The sequence below is a fragment of the Nicotiana attenuata genome, unplaced genomic scaffold (assembly GCF_001879085.1).
Source record: "Nicotiana attenuata strain UT unplaced genomic scaffold, NIATTr2, whole genome shotgun sequence".
Classification (NCBI taxonomy): domain Eukaryota; kingdom Viridiplantae; phylum Streptophyta; class Magnoliopsida; order Solanales; family Solanaceae; genus Nicotiana; species Nicotiana attenuata.
This window is the reverse complement of record NW_017674360.1, coordinates 34,677-54,360: the sequence shown is the minus strand read 5'-3', so window position 1 is coordinate 54,360 and position 19,684 is coordinate 34,677. Positions and strand designations below refer to the sequence as shown.

Genomic DNA, 19,684 nt, shown 5'->3' with positions numbered 1-19,684 from the left:
GTTATTTCTTAGGTGATATAATAATGTAGAATACTTTTAATGTTGTCAGTGTGTCGAAATTTGAATTCTATATGTACGGTATATTTAGTGCAGCAACGGTAAAGTTATCACCGTGTGACCTATAAGTTACGGTTCGAGCCATGAAAGCAGTCACTAATTCTTGCATTATGTTAGACTGTCTACATCGCACCCCAAGGGGTGTGGCCCTTTCCCCCATCTTGTGTGAATGCGAGAAAGCAGTCACTAATTCTTGCATTATGTTAGACTGTCTATCTCGCACCCCAAGGGGTGTGGCCCTTTCCCCCATCTTGTGTGAATGCGAGATGCTTTATACATCGGGCTACCCTAGCGAGAGCAAAGTCTATCCTATTGGTGAAGTCCCTTGCAATTCAAATTGTTGTGTTTGCTCGAAACACCCTCCAAAAATCACTTACTCCCACTCCACACTTTCTACATAGAGTGTTTTTTACGCAGCCATAACCATCTTTTAATGAAATGAGCTACGAAAAGGTTTAAATTAATGAAATGAGCCATGAGGAAGGACGGGTATGGAGTATAAAGGGTAGACAAGATCCGGACTTGAGCTTGCTGCAACTATGTATTAATTAATGTTTTTTTTAATCTCTGCATTTGCAAGTTTTGCTGCCAACTAACTACCCCTTAGCACCTTCGCCAATGTGACTTAAATTTTAGCCCAACAACTAAAACAGCTTCCTACAAGAATGGAGCTTCAGGAATTTAGCCGAAAACTCGAGGATAACGTCTCTATGGCACATGGAGAAAATAGTAACTGTAACACTAATGCAGAACAAGTCCTTGAACTCGGCCATGATCTCAATATTCCGCCTAATCCTACTTCATTTCCATTTATTCTTTCCTTCCATAACCTCAGCTATAGTGTTAATGTTCGACGTTACATGTCACATCCTAAGTACTTGAGGAGAGATGAGGACATGACTCGCACGAAGGTATTGTTGAATGAGATTTCTGGGGAAGCAAGGGAAGGCGAAATCATGGCGGTCCTTGGTGCTAGTGGCTCGGGAAAATCCACGTTGATCGACGCCCTTGCAGACCGTATAGCAAGGGAAAGTCTTAAAGGTAGTGTAACTTTGAATGGTGAAGTTTTGGAGTCCAAGTTTCTAAAAATGATCTCGGCTTATGTTATGCAAGATGACCTCTTGTTTCCCATGTTGACAGTCGAAGAGACCCTCATGTTCTCAGCTGAATTCCATCTCCCGAGGACTTTATCTTGGTCCAGAAAGAAGGAAAGAGTTCGAGCATTGATCGATCAACTAGACTTGCAAAATGCTGCTAATACAATGATTGGAGATGAAGGCCACAGGGGAGTGTCTGGTGGAGAACGCAGGGGCGTTTCAATTGGAATAGGAATCATTCATGACCCTATTCTCCTATTTCTTGATGAGCCAACTTCAGGACTTGATTCTGGTAGTGCTTATATGGTTGTAAAGGTCTTGCAAAAAATAGCTCAAAGTGGAAGTATTGTGATCATGTCAATTCACCAGCCAAGTCATAGAATCCTTTGTTTGTTAGACCGTTTGATCTTTCTCTCATGCGGGCAAATAGTGTTTAGTGGCTCTCCTGCAAAACTTCCTCAATTCTTTGCTGAATTGGGAAGTCCAATTCCAAGAGATGCAAATCAAACAGAGTTTGCTCTGGATTTCATACAACAAGTAGAAGGAACCCCAAATGGAACAAAGAATTTGGTGGAATTCAATAGATCATGGCAAAGAGAAAATCCAACTTGCACCAGCTTTTCCAATGAACCTAAACCATCATTGAAAGATGCCATAAGTGCAAGTATTTCGAGGGGAAAATTAGTCTCAGGAGGAACGAATATCGACCACAATCTTTCTTCCTTAGATGTCGCAAAATTTGCTAATCCATTCTGGATAGAAATGGTTGTGATAGCAAAAAGAACTATACTTAACTCCATGAGAATGCCTGAGCTGTTTTACGTTCGTTTTGGTGGTGCTGTTGCAACTGGGATCATCCTCGGTACTCTCTTCAAGAAATTGGACAATTCCCCAGAAGGGATTCAAGAAAGGTTCGGTTTCTTGGCCTTTGCCATTTCCACAATCTATTACATTTGTGCTGAAGCCTTGCTAGTCATCATCCAAGAAAGGGATATTTTCATGAGAGAGACAGCGGATAATGCTTATCGTTGTTCCTCTTATGTTCTCTCCCATGCCATTACCTCAATTCCTTCCCTATTAGTCCTTTCCCTTGCATTTGCTGTCACAACTTATTGGTCTGTGGGACTTGCTAGTGGCTTTTCAGGTTTTCTTTTCTTCTTGCTCTTCGTATTCGTCTCATTTTGGACTGCAAATTCCTTCATCACATTTCTCTCCGGATTCATTTACAATGGAATAGTGGGTTATACACTAGTTACTAGGATTTTTGGCTGTTTTTTGTTGTTAAGTGGCTTCTTCATCAGACGAGATGAGATCGCCCCTTATTGGATTTGGTTTCACTATATGTCTCTAGTGAAATACCCTTATCAAGGGGTTTTACAGAATGAATTTGATGATCCACACAAGTGTTTTGTAAAGGGTATCCAGATTTTTGATGCCTCGCCGTTGAAGGATGTTACTGAGTCATTGAAGATCGAGTTGTTGCAAGACATGAGCAAGATATTGGAGATGAACATAACAAACTCGACTTGTTTGACAACAGGAACAGATATATTGAAGCAAACTGGGGTGAATGATTCAGACAAATGGACTAGTTTGTGGATCACCATTGCTTTAGGAATTTTCTACAGGATTCTATTCTATTTTGCTTTGTTGATTGGAAGCAAAAATAAGAGGCGCTGAGTAATTTTTTGAGGAAGAATATCATGACAAAATCTTTGATGTCTGTCTTCTGATTTTCTTTACTTTCCTGCTTTTTCTTTTCTTGGATTGTACTAAGTCTAATGTTTCTGACTTCATATAGATGCATATTTCAAGTGATATGAAAACTTATATGCATTTTTAGTAGTCAGAATTATGGGAGAGGTTATTGCTTAGGCTTTTCAGTGAAAAGCAAAAGATCAACCATTTGATATTTCATGATATATGTGACTTCTTATATTTCCAGAATTTTAGGCTCTCACTAGGCTTTGCAGCTTTGCTCTCTAAGCATATTCTTGTCATTGTTTGATTGATGACGAGTACTCTAGAACCCCTCTCACCTTGCCACCCACGCTCACCACAAACAACAATAACAACAACAACATCCTCAGTGTAATCCCACAAGTGGGGTTTGAGCAAGGTAGTATGTACGCAGACCTTACCCTTACCTTGTGCAGGTTGTTTCCAATATAACCTCGGCTCAAGGAAAGCAAAATCACAACAAGCAATATGTTATAGAAAAAACTAAACGTATATTGTTGACGTTCTCATCGCTACAAACACTAGTATCATATCATTTATGCAATTATTAGTAAACCAACTAGCACGTTTTTAAATGAAGTAATGATACTTATATTAAACAAAAAGCATCGAGAAGATGCAGCAATACAAAAACATTATTTGGCTCAAGCATATAAATAGGAGATATGAGCATTCAATCCATTACAGCTGAAAAACTTTGATCTTTAATTTACAGGATCTCAGAAATCTTGAAATATGTTACCCTACATTAACTATCTTCCTGAAAAAGGCTGATGAACCACTTCCAACAAAGACAAGAATATATTGGTTGAACTTAGCACTTTCTGAAACATTTTCAGCACTTCAATTAAACTTCAGAGTTCATTTTCTTAGCCCTCTTCCTTCTCTTCATAGGACATGTGGAATCATATTCAAAATCTTCTTCTTGTCGATCACGATGTAAATAGGCCCATAGACGCCATTTCTTCTCAAAGTTTACGCACGGATCATTTTCATAGTGCAAACGGTCCAAAGCTCCACTAACAACTTGGTTAACTTGCAAATCTGAGATGTCCTCAACAATGAACTGAGAGTCCCTTACCAAAACACAGATATCAGCTCTGGTTCCAACGCCTCCAGGCAATCTAGCAGCTGCATCTCTTACCAAACAAAGGACAGTAAAATGAGGTGGTCGATTGTGCTTAAGAATATGGTGATCACGAACCTTTGTTGATGGTTTTCGGCTACAACTTTTCAGAGGTGCAACGACAGACCTCTGACCATCAAGGGCTGTATATGAGAAAGCCCTGTCAGGTACTGTGTACCTTAGAGTTTCTTCTCGACAGAAATAAGCTCTTACTTCCTCACAGCAGGGACTTATGGTCCTAAGACTTTTCACAGCTCTCGATTCCCGTAACCTTTCACTAAAGTTGATATGTTGCATCAATTCCTGTGGTGGTTTCGGAAGAATACCAATTTTTAGTTGCATCTCTTGCCCTTCTTTCAACCAGTAAGCAAACGAATCAACCAATTTCACGAGAGTTTTGCGTGGAAGACCCCAAGCCTGAGGAGATGTTTCTGCCTCAATATGGTCAATATGCAGTATAGAGGAAGGGAGTGGACCAATCCATGACCAACTTTTGCTATGCCTTTCATAAACTACAAGTGCCTTTCGTGATTTTGCTCCGGTTGATATTGTTCTTGATGAGAACACTTTGAGAACTCCATTGACTAAATCCTGAAGTGGCTCTTTGGCTTCAAGAATACGAAAGTCACGAGGATTCAATCTCACACGCTCCACAATTTCAGGTGTAGTAAGAGAAGGTAAGTTCTTCCAGACAAATCCTTTCAATCCAGAGAAACATCCACCACGCTTCTCAATCCAACTGACACCTTCAGAATGCTTTCTTTGTTTCTTCTTGTTGGTTTCAACATACTTGCCAAAAATGAGGCTATTGTTTTTTCCAAGTGGTGTAATTAAAGCAATTCGAACAGCATAGAGAAGATGTATAATGGAAAATGAGGATGTATCAGGGATAGTGGGGACAATACAAGTTGACTGCAGCATCTTTGCTGGTTTAATACTAGGATTTATCCGGTCCCTGAAAGCACCAGTCTCATCCTCCATTTCCTGCAATTTTTGTTCCCTCCATTATCAACTTTATTCACCAATTATAAACTTAGAATATGTTCAGTTCAAAAGATTATGATCATCTGATTTAAAAGGCTTCTGAAGCTTCTTTTCAATCCATTGCAACTATAATTGTCATCAAATATTGAAGTAAAGCATTATGATCAATAATAGAACAAACCTTAGCTTTCTGCAGATTTCTTGTGCATGATCTACTTGTTAAATTAAGATGTTCTGACGTTTCAAGTGAATGGATTGTCCTCTTTCTACTTTTTCTCTCTACAATAGTAGCTCTTGCAGATTGCAAGTCTAATTTTTTCGCATTTTCTATCTTCATCAGCTTGTCTGTTCCGTATCGGCAGCCACCTTTCTGGCTGTTTTTAGTTAATCTGTTAGCTGATAATTTAACCACTCCATGTTTAACATGACGAGACGGGAACTCCTTTGCAAAATAGCCTTTCACTTTCGCCATTTGTACCAGAATATTTGCTGCGCGAATATCTCTCTTGTCAGGCATGTCATCAGATGTCTTTTTGGTCAAGTTTTTGCATCTCATGAACTTCATTTTCTAAATATACTGACAAAAAAAAAAAAAAGCAAACTCCAAAATCAGCTTAAACACCCGATACTTGTAATATCTATCAATGTCTAAGTACACAATGTGGAGGTGTAAGAAGATTTCTTATCAGAAGCATAAAACATATGCTAATATACAGAATCTGTTTCCTTTCTCTCCTTGCAGGTAGTGGCGGGGCCACATTCAACCAAGGGATGTCAATCGACATCCCTTCGCCGGAAAATAACACAATATTGCTAGATAATTTTTTAATTTTCTGTATATTTACTATGCGTTGATGACTTTTCGATGTATCTACCTTTTTTATATTTTGGCACCCCTTGGTGGAAATTATGACGCCACTACTTGCAGGTAAAACTTGTGCTTTATATTTTCACCAGCAATAACATGTAATTAGTTTTGCAGTTACGATGATATCCATAATTGCATAGCTTTCAATGCGCTACAGTACTATTCAGTGTTTTTAAAAGTGAGAAGCGACAATTCATGGAGCTTAAAACGAAAAGCTACAAATGAAATGCACGCTTCTAATTTGAAGTGAAGCGCACAAATTACGGAAAATAAAAAATACCTAACATATATGAATTTGGTACTACAACAATCAAATTGTAATTGAAAAAAATAACTAATTTTAGCTTCCAATTTACTATATGGTGATATTAATCCATTCAAGTAATCCGCTTCTGTTTAGGATAATTTTTCGTGTCATTGTTTAAAATACAAACTTCTCTGAAGCACATTGCTTTCCCTATGAAGCGAGAACCCCTTCATCGCGATGGCTTTTAACAACATGACTATTCATAAAGTCCAAATCTTTTATTTTTTTAAAAGCAAATGATCATAGTCTCAATATAAGTACATTTATAATCTAACTTTAGGTTCCTCTTAAACCAAAAAAACAAGTTCCAAACCTATTCTTAATCTCTGTCAGTCTAAGTTAGCATATCAAAATTGGGAGTATATGTCATTATTCTACACATCCCTATAAAGAACCCTTACATGCATACATAAACATGCTATAAATGTGTGTCAGTGTACCACATTAAGCTTTAGACTGGGCAGGTGTAAGAGAAAATAAAACAAAAATACAAAATAGTGCTAACCTCACCTTCAGTAACTTGTTAATGGGACGTCTTTTTTGGGATGATCAGTGATGGTATCGACGCTTCAACATTCAAAGGTACCACATTTTGCTGCAGGAATTTGTGAACAAAAATTAGTCGTGTTCTCTGCCTTTTTTGGATTGGGAAAATCGTATAAATTTTCCTTTTTGATTTTTGACTGTTAGAATATCTGAAAATCAAATACTTATAAAAAAGAAAAAGCAGAGGGAAAGAAGAATACAGAGAAACTACAAGAAGCTATGGAGAGAAAGAGAGTAGAGAGGCAGAGTGAACAAGAAAGGAAGAAAACGAAGCGTTTTCCTTTGTTAAAAAGGCAAGGAAAGAAAAAGGAACACGATGCTGACGTGGAATAATTTGAGTCGTTAGATTATGTAGTCGTGGAAATCAGATACATATAATAGTGTGTGTGTTTTTGTTATTCCTTTTTTCTTTATCTTTTTTTTTTTTTTTAAGAAATTATAGAAATTAAAAGGGCCAGAATAGTAGTAGTATTAATTAGGAGGGAAGTGGAATTTAGTTGCTTTTCTAGATTAGGCTAAAGAAGATTTTCATCTTATCTCCTCTCTAAAACCTCCCTATAAAATCTTGAAATCAAAGTACAAGGATCGATGTATCTAAGGGTTGGGATAAAATTGTGCAATTTTAGAAGCTACATAAAAAATATTACAAATCTTTAAAATGATAATAGATAGATTATTTTGATCATTTTAAATATTTTCTATTATAGAATTGTGATTCGTAATCTCCTATTATAGTTAATAGAAATGGACTCTGATCTTGACTCCAGCGAGCAGCATTATACCAAACCCACTGACCTCTTTGTTGCACATGACTTTATGTTTATTTTAGATTTTATATGATCTTTCTTTTGGCGCTTCATTTCAGTTTGTTTATACAACTACGAATGAGAATATCAAACTGAAAAACATGTTCATATTTCTTTTTCTCCTCAGTAAATTACAATTTACACGATGTATCATTCTCAAAACATGAATTAACGGGGTACGATACTACCTCTTTTTCAAAGTAAAAAGAATTGGCGTATTTTTTTTTCTATTCCCACAGTACCCCTGAAAAATATTGTTTGAGGTGGTAAGAAATTTAAAAACAGATAAATAGTTATATAAAATAAAAATATATCAAAATTTACCTACTTATAAATAAATAATTAAAAAATTAAGAGGATCTTGCATTTCTGTACAAAGGTAGGCAAGACATAAAGAAAAACAAAGAAAAAAAACAAGTACTAACACTAAAGAATACAAATATATCAATTCTTTTGAAAGACTTAAACTTTTCCGCTTGTCTTCAATTTTAATTTTTATGTTTTACTCTTATAGTAATTATTTAAATAACAATGTAGCAATTTTGAAACACCATAAATGAAATATAAACAAAATAAACAAACAATTTAAAACTAAAACAATAAATAAGTAAATAAAAACAACTGATCTAAACTTCATGTACAACAAAGAAGAAGAAGAAGAAAAATAAGAGTACACAACTTTATAAATTACAAAAGAATTTAAACTAAGTAAAGAAGTACTATTTGAAAATTATAAATATATAAAATCTAATATTATAAAAATTCCAATATAATTTTCATTTCTCATATATTCACTAGGAATCTAGATTCTAGACTAAACTTGTCTGTATTAATGTTGTGACGCACACTTCGCGACTTCAACGAAAACGAGAACAACGCATGTAAAAGAGAATATGCTGCCTTGAACCCACAATACCGCTAAGCTACGCCTCATATTTGTAACAAGCGGGATCATTTTTGTTCATATACAAAAATTCTGAATGAATTTATACATGTAAATAGTAAATTTTTTCAGCGAAGCTGTTTCAGTTAAACCCCCCTTAATCCTACCTAGGTCCGCCCCTGTCAGAAACAACTTTCCAAGAGACCTCTGACGACTAGAAAAATTAGCTAAATGCACTAAGCAATGGCTATTAGAGCGCCAAAATCCAACAAGCAGTAAAAATAAGAAACAGCAATAGGCATGAAGTCATGCATAAGCATTACTGCAGCACAGACATTGGCATTCCGTGGAACTTGAACAACCTGCAGGAGTTTGTAGATCAAAAGTGTCACAACAGAGAGTCTATAAACCAATTTCAACCATTTATATAGAACTATCTAAGTCGTCTGTCATTAAAATTCATAACTTCAGTAAGCAGAGGCTTCCTCACATACTCGATGTAAGAAGCATGGGCATGAAGCGTGTGAGCCAGGGGTATCCATTACGTACCATTACATTGATGCAAGATCTCTATGATTCTACGCCTAATAAAACTAACTCTTGGCACATCCGGCTACAAAGGAAATGCCATTGGAAGTGCTTTTGGAGGCCCAACCGATGAAGCAGATGGAAAGGTCAATATCTCATTAGGCCTTCGCAATTTACAATGGTATCCTTTGGTAGAGAAGATAGTTGCAAAGATCTCCTCATGGACAGCAAAGAAACTGTCATATGCTGGAAGAGTTCAACCGGTTCAAACTGTGTTGTTTGGCATTCAGTCTTACTGGTCTTTATTCAGTAATCAGTATACAACCACCGAAGTCCATCATGAGCAATCATAAATTTCAGATATTATTTCCGTCCCTGCAGAACCATACACTACCAAGAAAGAAATATTGAATAAAGAACCTTTGGTTAGTGGGAGAGATGAACAGGCAATATGAGATATCAATAACAAGTCCAGATTGCCACAATGACTGCTAGCGCTAGAGGGATCCTTCATATTCTCTGCCTGAAAACTCTCTATGGGTTACTTTTCTCCGAGGAGGTTTCTGCCAACGCTTTGACCAGAAATAACAAAGGCAACTATGCAACTTTCCAGAAACCTAAGCTCTAAAAATAATGAACTCTGGAGATGACGAAACCAAGCAAATTGGGAACCAATTCTTCACTTGATACACAACCAAGAATTTGCAAAAATGATGTCTTCAGACTAATATAGACGAGACTGAATGAATGTGCTAAATGAAGTCAATATAACTTCAGAGATCCTCAATTCACCAGACTATACCTAACTACCATTCTCTACATGAAGTTTCAGAATTCTCATGGCATGCTCATGAAGTTGGAAAATATGCTGTTCTATCCAGGAGCAAAAACATACCATGCCACATTTGACATGCCGGGAGTTTCACACAACTTCAAGAAATAACGTTTTTCTACACTGTCTTTTTCATTTTTAAGCCTTGATTTCTAGTTCCACCCCCAGATTTTCCAGACTTCTGAGTAGATCTCTGCTTCCTCTTAATGATCTTTGAGGCTAATGTTTTCAATGGAATAGTAATGTCCAAAGGCCGAAGAATTTGTTCCAACTCATGCCACTCAAGATCTTCGAAATCGCCATCTTCATACTTCACCCTGAACCAACCAACTTCCTCATCAAATTCAGTAACTTTCCCAAAGTAATACTTGTCCCCAAACAACTTGCGAACTTCTCTTCCTTCAAGCCATTGACCAAAACCAGAATTCTTACGTGGTTCTGCATCAGTAACTGTTGGGCAAGGAAAAACGGTGTCAACACTTGAAGAAATGGGAGGTAACCCATTAATAACGACAGCCGGCTCTCCAGGTAACTCAAATACTCCAGGTGATAAGGACTCCTCAGCATCACATTCTTTGCATGTAAAATCCATTTCCAGCAATCCTTCTAATCAACCCTATAAATAGGTAATCAAGTATTTTCTGTAATTAAAAGAAATGTCCAATTAGATTCAACCACTAATCTCAACATTTAGCAATTCAAATATTTGTCAAAGCAAAAAACAGAGAAAATAAAATAAGTTTACCTCAAGGGTGCAGCCTAGTGGTCACGATTGAGAACCACTAGGTCTCAGGTTCACATCCCAGCAAAGACAGAATCACAACACAGCGATTAACATTTAATTTTTTATTTTTTATTTTTTATTTTTTGTGGCTTTTCTTTACTTCCCCATTTATAGGGAGACAACAACAACAACAACAACAACATAATCCCACTTAGTGGGGTCTGGGGAGGGTAGTGTGTACGCAGACCTTACCCCTACCCTGAGTTAGGGAGGTTATTTCCAAATAGACCCTCGGCATCCTTCCCTCCAAGAACTTCCCACCTTGCTCTTGGGAGACTCGAACTCACAACCTCTCGGAGGGAGAAATGTAAAAATATTAAAATTAAAAGACAGATTGAGTAGTTCAATTAACTCAACGATCAGTGCTATATCACAATTTTGAAGCAGTTAATTGCACCGGGAAAAAATACAAATACAAGTTAACTAGTGGAAATTACAAAATTATGAGAAATTGGACTCATTTTCTTTATGCGGATCCAAAGCAAAGAACTTTAACTAAAATGATAATTCGTACTCCACGGTTAGAATTCATAGGGAAAGGGGTTTAGGGTTTTTGTTTCATGAGAGAAAGAGAAATTGGAGAGTAGACAGTTAAAACGAGAGAAAGGAGGGAACTTACAATTCAATTTCACCAGCGACGGCGGCGCGAGAGAGAGAGAGACAGGGGAAGTGTTCGCCGCAGAAAGAGATGGAGAGGAGAAGGTTTGAGTTTTGACGCCGGAGAGCTATTTCGAGGGCGGCGGGCCAAAAATCAACCGGGATTTAGGTCCCAGTTTGTAGCCAAAACTGTCCCCTATCTATGGGGGTTAGGTCTAGTTTTATCCTTTACACTCTATTTACATCATTGTTCCCCATTCATTTTATAATGTATTGTATTATATTGTATTGTATCGTATTGTTTTATGGATATAATGTTTGGATAGATTGAATTATTTATTATTGTTAAATAATATTTTGCTGTTTGGTTGACTGTATCGTAACTGATAAGTTTACTAAAATACCCTTAATGTTTAAATATTAAATTTATCAAAAATTATGCATAAAAATAATTTTAAAAAATAAACCTTAAGAAAGCAGAACAAAGGAGCGAGACAGAAGAATGCAAAACAAAGGAGCACAACTAATTAGAATTGAGTTAAAAGCAAATTAGGAGAAAAAATAAAACAGAAGGCGTCTAAACACCTTTAACAGTGGCGGCAGAAGTTCTGAAAGAAAACAAAGTAGGTCATAGGTTGGAGAGTTAGAGTTAAAATAAGTTAGGGCATAATTGTAAAAAAAATAGGAAACAATCCCACCACATCAAATCGATTATTTAAAAAAAGGGGACTTTTCATTGTTCCGGAACGATGGATTTAACAATACAATACAATCAATTTTAATGAAACAATCAAAACAAATATTGTTTTGAGAAAACAATACAATACGATACAACGGGGAACAACCATCCAAACAAGCTGTTAAGTATGCTCTTAATCATCTTTAATCCTTTAGTTTACCAAAGTAGAGCACCTTTTAGTCCAACTAACAACTTGACAAACTTAGGATTAAAACATTAACCACACTTTTTTAGTTTTTTCGTTCAAAAGAGTCTAAGCTATTTGAATTTAATAAGGTGTAATAGAAGCAGAGCACCCTACTCTGCTAGTGGACCCCTAGTGCTATTTGTGCTAGTGTGTGTACATCAATAATACTAAATTATATTAAAAGGGCAGCATGATGCACAAAGTATTTCATGTTTACGCAGGGTTCGGGAAAGTACTATACTCCGAGTGGTGTGATGTAGACAACATATCCTAATGCAAGTATTAGTGACGGCTTACCGCTTAAACCCGTGACTTATATGCCACACAGAGACAATTTTATCGTTGATACAGGCCGCCTCCCCTTCAATAATATATCATATTGCTTGTTCAAAAAAAAACTCTATTACATTATATTACATGGTTGAAGAAAATTAAGAAGTTTAATGGGATATTTGGAAATTTTGCTCGGTTTGATGAGAGAAAGACGGTTATATAATGTTGCCAGAGGTGGATTTAGGATTGAACTTTATGAGTTCAGATTCGTTACTCTACCACATCTTATCTAACTTAATGAGTTCAAAATTTATTATTTATACGTATTTAGTAATTTTTTTTGGCAAAAGTACGGGATATGAGCAAAAGCTATAAATTCAGTTGAATCCATAACTTCAACACTGGATACGCATCTGAATGTTGGGTGAACTTGACGAGGAAATTAGCATTAGATAAATCTTCTGGTGTAAGCAAGATGTGAGTTTCATGCAAATTATAAAGGTTGTGATTGCATCTTCAGAAAAATCAGATCCCTTATCTTTTTATAAGAAAATACATAGAACGTGTTATAAATAGAATTGTATTTAAAGTGAATGTCTATATCTTAGGGAGATTTTAGAGATTATTACTTCGTGGTTAAGTCACTCTTTCCCTATAAATAGAGGGGTTCTATTCCATTGTAATTGATCCCAAAAGCAATAAGAATTCTCTCTCTACTTTTCTTTGTAATACTCTTTTTCTTTTATTGTTTTATAACACGTTATCAACACGAAACTCTAACCAATTGAGTAGAGGCATCTGCTTTGGTCACCAGGCTTTGGGATATGTGCATGAGGCTCAACTTTTACATAATATTGAGCATAACGATTGTCAATTGATACATGAACTTCTTCAGGAATAAATTATGGATTTAAGGTAAGTATTTTACCTTATTTTTCTCTTTTAAATTCTTAGAATTCTATAATTTGATTTTAAATACAAGTAAAGACAATAAATTTTGATTATAACTCTAATAGAGTTTGTGAGAAATTATAACTACCCGAAGTGGTAAAATTTCTATGTCTTTCCTGATCAAATTCATGTATGATTATGGGCACAAGAAGTGAAAACCCGTCCAATTGAATTTGCTTCATTTTCATTCCCTTAAAGAGAATGTGATAGCAATATGTGATAAGTCTGAAAAAAGATAAAATTATTACCGTGAAGGTAATAACAGATGTGGACGTGGCAATAGACGAAATTATAATCGTCATCATTGTGGTAATGAGAACAATAAGGATTCTCAAAATAATCCTTCGCCATGTGAAAGTAATATTTATCATCAATTTGACATGAGATTTTGTAAAGCACAAATAGATTACTGTTGTCCATTCATGATGTGAATGTGACAACATGTGATTTATGAATACATATTCATTATTGGAAGAACATGAACATGCTAGTGGTAGTGAATATACCACACTCACTTCTAGAAGGAGGTTTGAGATGATATAAGAAAATAATGTCATTATTATGACATGAATAGTCATTGGTCACTTATCTATTGTACGCTAAAATATTTTGATAATGTGATTATTAAAGGATAACAGTAATACAAGAAACAGATCTTGCATATAATTTTGACCATGACCATAATGATATAACTTTCTCTTTAAAAGAGATATTCACCATATGGATGTTGATGGATATGTTGTAATATCAAATTAATTGAGAGCTCAGGAATAGCCAATTATTACTGTTTTGGAGGAATAAATTAATTATCAATAAGGCATTGTGTTGTAGTAAGTCTCAAAGAATATTTATTGAGTTTCTAAAGTATTCGCGAAAGCAGTTAGTTAAATTAAGATTATAAATAAAGGAAAGATTTAATATCTTCTGTTACTACAACTTGTAGCGGGATAATATGAAAGGCTACCTGCTTTATTCTCCAGTTTGTACTACACAAATAAAAGAATGCCACAATAAAGTAAAAGTTTATTGATATAAAAACACATATCATAATAAACTTAGAGTTTATTCATAATTGCACACGTCATGGTGTAAACCTAAAGTTTAATAATATTGATAATTTATCCAGTTGGTATAATTGGTTTAGCCATATTAATTTAAGTATGATGTGCAAAAATAAAAGAAAATTCACATGGGTAAATATTAAAGAACTAGAAAGTTCTTTGCGAAATCTCTTATGTTGCTTGTTCTCATTAATTAATATACCAACTAAAATTAGGATTGAATCCCATGAATGCTGGAAATATCAAAGGTGAATATGGCTTCATCTGCTATGTATACTACATAAGATGCATCTATGGGATGGCTACATGTGCGATTATTATTAACCCGCAACCTGATGTTTGCGAGGTAACTTGCTCAATAATTTAACTTCGAGCATAATTTCCGAATTTTCTATTCAAGACAATCCATCTTGATAAGTTGGTTTACATCATAGCCAGTTTAGGAAAATAATTTATTGAGTACCTCCACGTAATAGTTAAACTATTTCTTATGAGAACAAGTTATCTATATGAGTTTGATATATGTTATATACGAAAGTGTATTACATTCTCCCCTTACAAGTGGTTTATGGTCGAGAACCAAATAACTCCATCTTATTATTATTATTATTATTATTATTATTATTATTATTATTATTATTATTATTATTATTATTATTATTATTATTAATGTGCGGTGTATATTTTGATTAACACCATAACGCACAAAGATGGATTTTAAAAGTTGAGGATGCAAGTTGGTTTTTCTAACATGAGTGGGAGACATGATAGACAGTTGAGAAAAGTTACGTGGAATGAATTATCATTTATACCTCTAGACCCTCGAAGATAATATGAACTTGAAGTTCATAAAAAGATAATTCATCTGCAATATATTGCAAAGCATGCCAGATGCTTTTGCTGACCCAAAGAAAGTAACTAAATTCTCACTGCAAATGCTCCTATCAGAATAAGTCCTAGAAGGACAAAGTCTATGGTACGCTTAAATGTATAGACAAATCGGTTTCGAATAAACTTCTTGATAAAGAAGATGAGCAAATGATCATAATAAGGAGGCAAGTAATCTAGAAGATCACATGACATAACATTTCATAAAATCACGGGAGAGGTTCAGGTACCTGAAAATATGAATGAAGAGATCTCTATGTTATGTCTTTATGAAAAATGTTGAAACCGATACAAAATGGTTGTCGACTACATCTATGATAATGCTATATATTTTTGAGGATCTTAAGTCTGGAGAAACAATTTCGAATAGAATTGGTTTCATATGAAAGACATGTAGTTTTGAACATGTAGTTCAAATACTTGAAAGTATAAAGTCAATGGTATGTGCAATCAGTTTTCGATATCTTATTTGTCTATCATGACATGAAAACTTGATATGCATCTAATTAAAGTCTATTATGTGACTTATATGACTTTACTTATATGACAATCCTTGAAGGATTTTGATCGCTTAAAGCATATAGAATTCTTGGTCATGAAGTACTACATCCTAAGTGCGATTTGTGCACATATATATCTTGCTATAACTATAAGCATGATAATGTGATAGCGAGAAATTTTTACTCCTATGAAGATATTGAAAAGCACATTCCATGGGATTGTATGAAGATATTATATATCTATCAAGAATGATGATTTCAAGGTGCAACATATTCATTCAAGTTAATATGGCTGATTTGTTTATTAAATCTCTACCAACGATATTCTGAAGATGGCGCACGAGATTGGGATGCGAAGGCTCAAAGATGTGAATTGATGCTTGATGATAGGCTATAATTACGTATTTTAGTCGATTATTACATTCCAATTTACTGCACTTTAATTGAGTTTGAGCTTCAATCGCTAGTGTTTTGCACTAATGGTGTGTTATATGCCTTGTAGGAGTGATTTCGAGCTATGTAGATGTTATGGAATGAACTCAAGTGATTTGGAGCTTTGAAGTCTGAGTAAAAGCCTAAGGAATTAAGCCGGGATCGAGTTCGGGGATCAATGGATGATAGTTTAGAACGAAAAAAAGAATCGAGCAAGCATAATATGCAGTGTTAGTAAAATGCACATAAATTATCTCTCAAAACTCCATTTGGTCTCCACAATATATGGTTGGAAAGCTAACTCAAAGGGCTGCAACTTTCATGTTTTACAGTTTTACAAATTCCAAACAGAACATGGTGAAAAGTGCGCGTCAAGTGCGCAACCGTGCACTGGCCGCGCAAATGGGGCAAAACACTAGTCAATTTGCGCGGCCCATCCGCGGTTGATCTGCGACCGCGCACGTCCTGTCCGGGAAAAGAGTCCTTTTTCGCGTAGGAGAAGGTGTAATTGTTTGGGCACGACCCTATTTGGTATATATGCATGAAAAAAATGGTATTTTGAGGACTTTTGACATAATTTAGACCTTAGGAGGCTAAGGAGGCCGGGGATTCGAACGAAGGAGGCAAGAACACACTAGGAGCAAGACAGAGAATTTTTCTACGAGTTTTTCACTTCCTTCTTCCTATTTCTATTATTGGTTGTGAATTTTAGTATTGTAGTTATGCATACTATTATGAATAGCTTATTTGTTATCTAGGGTTTTGATGGAACCTATTGGAGGATAATTTTCCTATTACGTTAATATAGTTTTGCCATAGTATTTTCTCTATTTGTTCAACTACTTATTTATTGTGGTTAGTTGAATAGATCTAAATCGACTGTACCTATTTAGTGTGTATTACTCAGGAGAGAGTGCATATTTAGGTAGTTGTTGAACAACATCACTTCCAACGTATATGAGGGATCAATACGGAGGATTTAAAGGTGGGATTAGGGATAACGAAACCTTGGGTGCGATCCGAGTGAGTCGTACTTAATGCCAGCTAGCATAATCCGGGAGAATATGTCTAGTAAATTGTGGTAATTACTCGGGAGAGAGTTACGACAGTCAGAGCGCTCATGGAGAATACTTAGGCGAATTTATAGAAAACGTAGCGGGAAGGATTCTGACAATAGGGGAAGTCATAACTCTAGACCTCCTTAATATTGTCTCTCACCCTTAGTATCTTTAGTTGTTAATTTACTGTTTTAATTTGTTAGTTAATTAGTTAAACACAAGAATCTTAATATCTATAAGTTAGGAATTGTTCAAGCTTGTCTTCTTGGTGATAGTGAACAACTGTAGCAAAGCCTTAGTTCTCTGTGGGATTCGACTCCGGACTTGTAAACCGGATTATATTTGCAACTACCCCTTAGTCCTTTTTATAAGGAATAGTTGAGCGTGATCAAATTTTGGCACCGTTGCCGGGGAACTAATGGTGTAGTTGTAGTTGTATATATTGCTAGGTTTCGAGTTTGAACTTTTATTTTGTTTTGTTTTATTTTGTTTTCTTTTGTATTTTTAATTTCATTTTATTATAACTGTTGATTTGAGAAACATGACATCTTGGAATTATGGGAATTTAGGTGTAGATAATTCTACTATTGATCCTCATACATATTCTGAAGGAAACCACCACTATCAAAATTATCAAAATATTCCCGAGAGCGAGTTATGTGCACCAACTCAATCTTATGTGTGGAATATGTGTGATGTGTGTGGTGGTAAAAATGGTCACTTTCATGGTTGTGCTTATATTTCTTATCTTCCCCCAAACCCTTACTATGATGGTTCTACCTTTTCTTGTGAAGTTAATAGGAATAAAGAACCTGGGAATGCGGACCTGAATGAGATCAAGGATATGTTAAAGTGCCTTTTGGAACAAAATAACGAGAAACAATTAAAAATAGAAAGGCAAGAGGCAACTATTCGCAACTTGGAGGCTCAAGTGAGTCAAGTGGTTAAAGCTTTTAATGCTCAGCGAGCCAATTTTAGGGATAGGAGCCAAGAAGAGCGTGAATTTGAGGTGCTAATTGAGGAGGTCAGAGTAGAACATCAACAACCTAGCCAACTACAATTGAGGATGTCAATGTTGTAAAAGTGAGACTAGAGTCAGCCAAGGACATTAAGGATATAAATTTTGTTGACTCTAGTATCATTGATGTTGAAGATGCTGAAAGTCCTGAAGTTCATGTGTTTGAGCGCGTTGGTCCTCACTCCAAACATTTTTCTACATTGTGATTGGATGACGAAATGGAAATAGAGTCATCTTAGCCGATTGAGAAGTCAAGGAATGAGGAACAAGGTGCCTACATTCTGGAATTTTTCTTACCAGAAAGACAGAGCTACATACCTCATCTAAAATCCAAGAAGTGTAGAATAGTATAATGGTTGCTTGGGCCAATTAGATTTATTCCTCCACCCCTGGAGCATAGCCGATAACTTGATGCCAAATTGGGGGTTCAATTCATAAGCTCGAGGTGGAGGCAAAAAGTGATTCGCGTCGTGCCGCGACGTTAAATCAAGCGCTTGTTAGGAGGCAACCCAGCTTTATTGCTTTCTTTTATTTTTTTTATTTCTCTAATTGTATTATGTTTGTAGTATCGATTTTTTATTTTCCAGGAGCATGGAAAGCAAAGCTATTGGAAGGATGAAACAGCAAACCAGATGGTTGGAACTAAGTGTGAGGTACCCGCACGAAGGACCAAGCTTGGGAGAAGTCTGAGTACCCCATGAGTTGCTAGTGCTTCGGCCTTTGGCCTACTAGGGAGTTCCTTTTACCCTCTTATAGTTATGATGTGCATTGAAGACAATGCACAATTTTAAGTGTAGGGTGAGGAGATTTTCTAGGTGATTTTCTATGCTACTTTAGCTGTGTTAGTTTAATTGAATAATATTTAAAAAAAAAAGATTGGACTTTTCCCGATGATGGATATATTAGACAATTTTCTTGAGGGATTTAAGTCTAAAGGAAAAGGACAAAAAGATTTTCTTTTGTTAGGTAGTGTAGCAATTCCCCCTTGGTTTTTCTTTGTGCCGCGGTTCTTTTCCAAGGGTTTTATTTTAACCGGGTGTAGTTAGTTTATTTTTTTAGGAGTAGGAGCTAGTGTGAGATGAATTGAATTGCAGCGATATCTCTTGACTTTGTTATACCTTGAGAATAGTGAGTACTTTGGTTCTGACTCTTAGGCTCAGTTTTTGACTCTTGTATAAGTACCTTAAATTGTATGATCTTGAATTTGCTTAACTGCTTTGACTAGAGTGTCTTGATGAATCCAATCCTGAGTGAGTTATGTGCCATGCGGGTGTAAGTTTTTGTGTTATTCTATTCATTGCATTTGATGTCTAGAACTTGCCCCGTGTGTTTGCAAAGCAAAAATAGTAGTTTTGTTCAGTCTTGGAAGTGATATAGGCATTTCTTTGTTGAGCCAAGTATGTATATTTTACCCACCTAATT

At 35.7% G+C, this 19,684-nt stretch overlaps 3 protein-coding genes across 4 annotated transcripts; 1 reads left to right on the top strand and 2 right to left on the bottom strand.

The window, feature by feature from the left end:
- The first annotated feature begins 549 nt into the window (after positions 1–549).
- On the top strand, positions 550–3,078 carry LOC109218502 (ABC transporter G family member 20-like). The gene has a single exon (XM_019382866.1). It carries the CDS (start codon positions 723–725, stop codon positions 2,832–2,834), a length of 2,112 nt encoding a protein of 703 aa, XP_019238411.1. The 5' UTR covers positions 550–722; the 3' UTR covers positions 2,835–3,078.
- A 441-nt stretch (positions 3,079–3,519) lies between these two features.
- Positions 3,520–6,951, bottom strand: LOC109218505. The gene is made up of 3 exons (XM_019382870.1): positions 6,690–6,951; positions 5,186–5,581; positions 3,520–5,004 (listed from the first exon to the last, which is right to left on the bottom strand). The coding sequence occupies exons 2-3, from the start codon at positions 5,567–5,569 to the stop codon at positions 3,742–3,744; spliced, it is 1,647 nt and encodes a 548-aa protein (XP_019238415.1). The 5' UTR covers positions 5,570–5,581; positions 6,690–6,951; the 3' UTR covers positions 3,520–3,741.
- Positions 6,952–8,800: 1,849 nt separating this feature from the next.
- LOC109218504 (dirigent protein 17-like) lies at positions 8,801–11,373 on the bottom strand. 2 transcript variants are annotated; one of them, XM_019382868.1, is made up of 2 exons: positions 11,178–11,373; positions 8,801–10,415 (listed from the first exon to the last, which is right to left on the bottom strand). In XM_019382868.1, exon 2 carries the CDS (start codon positions 10,364–10,366, stop codon positions 9,893–9,895), a length of 474 nt encoding a protein of 157 aa, XP_019238413.1. In that variant the 5' UTR covers positions 10,367–10,415; positions 11,178–11,373; the 3' UTR covers positions 8,801–9,892. The 2 variants fall into 2 exon arrangements, with proteins under 2 accessions (XP_019238413.1, XP_019238414.1); XM_019382869.1 differs by having other exon boundaries at positions 8,801–10,390.
- Positions 11,374–19,684: the final 8,311 nt, after the last annotated feature.